The 5,723-nt window shown below is 45.7% G+C and overlaps 1 protein-coding gene across 1 annotated transcript in view; it reads left to right on the forward strand.

The window, feature by feature from the left end:
- slc25a10b (solute carrier family 25 member 10b) overlaps nt 1-5,723 on the forward strand; it is a 9,981-nt gene continuing 4,258 nt past the window's right edge. The window contains exon 1 of the mRNA XM_046838124.1: nt 1-568. Coding sequence (XP_046694080.1) covers nt 479-568 — 90 coding nt within the window. The 5' untranslated portion in view covers nt 1-478. The remainder of the gene's footprint in view (nt 569-5,723) is intronic.

Raw genomic sequence — 5,723 nt, forward strand, 5'->3', positions numbered from 1 at the left:
TATATTAGAGATCAGACATAATATATTAGAGATCAGACATAATATATTAGAGATCAGACACAAGGTTTTTGATATTGGACTTCAGACATCTGAGGACACGTGACATTAGCTATTAGACACGGTGTGATGGATTGTTGCCTGGAGGAACAGGAGCAGGAACTTTCACACACGTTTCCGTGTCCCTGTCGCTTTAAGAACTCGTGCACGTGAACTTCGGCGAAGACGGAAGTAAGGCGCTCGCGCGTGCACTGTGACGTGCGCGTGCAGCGATAACGTTGCAATAGAAGCCGTGTTATTGGCCGTGGGTGAACTTTGCTTTGAGAACATGCCGCGTGAGCAGCGGAACCGCAGCGCTCGTGCCTCTGCTGATCACCGGCTGGACTGAGAGGAGGGCACCGGAAACCGCTTGACGTCGATCTGCTTCGGTTTGTTTTGTTTTTTCTTTTTCTTTCTGGTGGACACACACTGAGCGGAGGACATGACGGAGAAACGGCTCTCGCGCTGGTACTTCGGTGGCATCGCCTCGTGCGGAGCGGCGTGCTGCACGCACCCTCTGGACCTGGTCAAGGTGAGGCGCGCGCTCTGCAGTACCACTGTCCCGTGCAAAGTGTGTCTGTGTGTGTGTGCGCGTGTGTCTCTCATGCATCATCAGTGTCTATAGTCTCGTAATTAGAGCGCGTGAGCTGTGTCCATCTTATTGGAGTGCACCAGCAGCATGATGACACAGCGCCCCGTTATGGAAGGCCATAGAGTCCAAAATGTCGCAAGACTTTGAAGCGTGTCAATGCCATTCTGATCTCGCAAACGCTGAAGGAAACGCTGTGTACGACTTGTAGCATTAATGTCGTTTGGTCGACACGTGACTGAAACGTCAAGTCCTGACTGCTCATGTTCTTTGGTGCAGACCTGCAGAAATCTTCATGTCCATCATCATCTAAAACGGTGTCGCAATAATTAATTGGTTATAAATAATGATATAAAGAAGTAATAACTGAGTTTTCTTTATTGCTATCAGCATGAACTCTGGAACACCTGCTGCTTCTGCAAAAAAGTTCATTCTGTTGGTCATCAAATACAAATCAGTACGTGAACTCTGACCCCGTCCCCACCGGTCTCACGTCAGACCCGCGTCATCAGTCTGGGGGGGATGTGGGGGATCAGTCTGGGGGTGGATGTGACCTGTGCTGACACTGGAGACTCCTTACTTTCAGGTTACATAAACAAACACAAGAACATTAGAAAGTAATCAGATCAGTGATTTTGCTGACTGCACTTTGGACGAGTCAATAATAAACGTGTCAACTCGGCGTACTGAAGTAGTGGCAGGTCATGTAGGGTTTCATTTATACTGATTTGTTAAAAGGAAAAGAAATGAGAAATACAGAAAGGATGTTTTATGTAGCTGAAGTCTTCAGAACTCCGACTATACTACAGATTATAAATGTGTTGTATTTATTACCCTATTGGCTGTCCATATTATTTTACGCTACTATTCATGTGAGTTGTGGATAAGGGAAGTCTCACTGTGTCTCAGTCCCTCTATTTCATTATGTCTCATCGTATCTCACTTTCTCAAATGTTTCACTGTATCTCAGTGTTTCATTCTGTTTCATTATTCTCTCTCACTGTGTCTCTCTTTCTCTGTGTGTCACTCTCTTACTGTGTCTCTGTGTCTCACTCTCACTGTCTGTCTCACTCTCTCACTGTGTCTCTGTGTCTCACTCTCACTGTCTGTCTCACTCTCTCCCACTGTGTATCTGTGTCTCACTCTCACCATGTCTCTGTCTCTCTCTTTCTTACTGTGTCTCTCTGTCTCACTCTCTCTCTCTTACTGTGTATGTGTTTCACTCTCACGGTGTATCTGTGTCTCACTCTCTCTTACAGTGTGTCTCACTCTCTCACTGTCTCTGTCTCACTCTCTCTCACTGTGTCGGTGTCTCACTTTTTCTCACCGTGTCTTACTCTCTCACTGTGTCTCTGTGTCTCTCTCTCTCTCACTGTGTATCTGTGTCTCACTCTCACCATGTCTCTGTCTCTCTCTTTCTTACTGTGTCTGTGTCTCACTCTCTCTCACTGTGTCTCTGTGTCTCTCTCTCACTGTGTCTCTGTGTCTCACTCTCTCTCACTGTGTCTCTGTGTCTCACTCTCTCTCACTGTCTGTGTCTCACTCTCTTACTGTGTCACTGTGACTCGTGAATGCTGCAGTGTCTCGTGTCCTAGCTGTCTAAAGGGTGGGGCGGGTGAGATAGACTCCACGCACTGTCATAACCCACCCATGTGTGTTATAGAAATACACACACACACACACACACACACACACACACACACACACACACACACATCTGTGAGAGAGATACTGCTGGCACATGAGTGTAATGAATGTGTTATTTGCTTGTGTGTGATTATGCATCAAGGTTTATTGCAGTTAAGTGGTGGAGGGCAGTGTTCGTGTGTGTGTGTGTGTGTGTGTGTGTGTGTGTGTGTGTGTTTTTATGTGTTGGAGGCCAGGAAAAGGGTAAACACAGTGATTTTAGACAGTAATTATGCTGTACACACACACACACACACACACACACACACACACACAGAGATAGTGAGGGACCAAGAAAGAGACTGAAAGGGAGAGACAAATAAAGAGAAAGACACACACACACACACACACACAATATTTCTGTGTATGAGTTACAGTTGCCTACTTTGGCTTTGTTCCAATCAACACACACACACAATACACTGTAGAATGTGAGATACAAATTTGCAAGTGTGTGTGTTACACGCCTCTAATCTTTACCTTCTCATGCCTGGCGTGTCAGTGCTCGTGTGTCCTGTCGTGTGTGTGTGTGTGTGTGTGTGTGTGTGTGTGTGTGTGTGTGTGTGTGTGTGTGTGCAGTCAGGAATATTTCAGTAATAACTGCACAGTTGAGTGTAGCAGTAGCGTGTGTGATGTAGGTGAGTGATAGCGTGAGTGATCACTGTGACCCATAATCCCCTCTCTCCCCGCTGCAGCATGTAGTGATGTCATAACCTCTTTTACATCACGTGATCCAGGCAGTTCTGGAGAATGTACCTGCTGGAGCTGGAATGCAGTGAACTCATTCCCTCGTGGAACAGATGTACTCGGATCACTCCGTCCCTGAGTTTCACGTTTCTTCTTCCTTTTCTGAAAAGTGTGTGGAGGAGCAAATCATTGACCAGTGCACCTCTGTTAAGGGTGTCAGTGTACGCTTCAGTGTTACAGACACACCCTTTAATCATTGTGTGTGTGTGTGTGTGTGTGTGTGTGTGTGTGTGTATGTGTGTGTGTGTGTGTGTGAAGGAGAGAGAAACGGGAGAATGTAGGCATAACCTTTTACTGACTGAGAGAATAAAGAAGGGTAGAAAGTGTGCGTGTGTGCGTGCGTGCGTGCGTGTGTGTGTGAGTGTGTGTGTGTGTGTGCTTAAAGCAACAGCACAGATATAAAACATTGTACAGAGAAACAGAGTGGTGGAAAGGGAAGGGGGTGAGAGATCAGGAGACAACCACAACATGGACACAGACAGAGACAGACAGACAGATTGGCAAATGGACAGACAATAAGACAATGTTTAAAAACGTATACTTCTCTCTCCTTGTCCTTCCGTCCACACAATAGAGAAAACATAGCTCTTTGAAAACTGCGTTTTCACGTGGCAGTGTGAACTGTGTGTGAAAAACAGAAAGCGATGGCGCATGTTCAGTGACTGCTGCGACGTTTTAAAGAGCCGAAAGTAAATAAACGGCAGGCAGAAACGACGCGGGTCAAAGCGTGAGCGTTTTTAGCCGTTTCAGTGTGGATGAGCAACTTTTAGGAAACGGTTGAAAATAAGTGTGTGGCTGCAGAGCGCTTTTAGATGAATACGGCGTTTGGATTTGTGTAGACATGGATGGACAGATGAACAGACTAACTGACCGACAGGGAGACTGACTTATAGACAGACAGAGAGACAGACTGCCTGACACACTGACTAACTGACATATGAGGAGATAGACTGACTGACAGAGTGACTAACTGACATATGAGGAGACAGACTGGGAGACAGACGGGGAGACAGAGAGACAGACTGCCTGACACACTGACTAACTGACATATGAGGAGACAGACTGACTGACTGACATATGAGGAGACAGACTGGGAGACAGACGGGGAGACAGAGAGACAGACTGCCTGACAGACTGACTAACTGACATATGAGGAGACAGACTGGGAGACAGACGGGGAGACAGCTCTCTGTCTCCCCGTCTGTCTCCCAGTCTGTCTCCTCATATGTCAGTTAGTGGAGACAGTATAGCGCTTTTCACAACAGACATTGTCTCAAAGCAGCTTTACACAAATCAACAGTGAAGGTGAATGATGTGTATTTATCCCTGATGAGCAGCCATGGCAACTGTGGCAAGGAAAAACTCCCTTAGATGTAATGAGGAAGAAACCTTGAGAGGAACCAGACTCAAAAGGGGAACCCATCCTCATTTGTGTAACATCAAGAGTTTGATCATAAATCTTTCAACAATACAGAACACTGGAGAGTGAGAACTAACATGAGCACTGGAGTATAAGATTATAAGTGATGTTCTTTCTGCAGTCTTTGGTATAAAAGTAGGAGCTACTGAGCTCAGCATTTGTGATAATCACAGATCCAGCCTCAGCTTCTCCATGCCAGAGCCTTTAAACACTCCAGGAGGTCCAATGTCAAACTCCACACATGCAGTGGGATTCAATTGGCACTGGTACGTCTCTAAATGGTTCAGGATGTTTGCGAGTTCAGCATCTACTTCTTTAAAGTCCATAATCTTCATGAGGTGGAACGTGACTGGAGCTGGCCAAACCTCAGGAAGCCTCAGGATGGGGAGAGAAAAAGAAGCAGTGGAGAGAAATTAGCGTAGCTGCTGTTCATGATATTAACAGCACAAGTTGATAATGTGCATGTGATCAGATGTTCTGGAGCACAAGGTTATGATGTGATGTGTGTTATGTGTAGGCTTTGCTAAAAATGATATGTTTTTAATCTGCACTTAAACTGGGAGAGTGTGTCTGAGCCCCGAACACTGTCAGGAAGACTATTCCAGAGTTTAGGAGCTAAATGTGAAAATGCTCTACCACCTTTAGTGGACTTTGCTATTCTAGGAACTACTAGAAGCCCAGAGTTTTGAGATCTCAGGGAGGGTGACGGATTGTAGGGTGTTAAAAGACTGGAGAGATACATGGAGATAAAACATTTAGTGCTTTATAAGTGAGAAGTAATAGTTTGTAGTCTATTCGAAACTTAACCGGAAGCCAATGTAGTGACGATAAGATTGACAGAGAGACAGACTGCCTGACAGACTGACTAACTGACATATGAGGAGACAGACTGGGAGACAGAGAGACAGACTGCCTAACACACAAACTAACTGACATATGAGGAGACAGACTGACTGACAGACTGACTAACTGACATATGAGAAGACAGACTGACTGACAGACTGACTAACTGACATATGAGAAGACAGACGGGGAGACAGAGAGACAGACTGCCTGACAGACTGACTAACTGACATATGAAGAGACAGACAGACAGATGGGGAGACGGACAGAGAGACAGACTGACTGATAGCCAGAGAGGCAGATGGGGAGAGAAACTGATGGACAGACAGATAGACTGCTAACTTTATTCATCCCAGATTGAAATCCAGGCATTACAGCTGCTCAGACAGTAAAATAATTACT

This window comes from Silurus meridionalis, chromosome 24, assembly GCF_014805685.1.
Source record: "Silurus meridionalis isolate SWU-2019-XX chromosome 24, ASM1480568v1, whole genome shotgun sequence".
Taxonomy (NCBI): Eukaryota; Metazoa; Chordata; class Actinopteri; order Siluriformes; family Siluridae; genus Silurus; species Silurus meridionalis.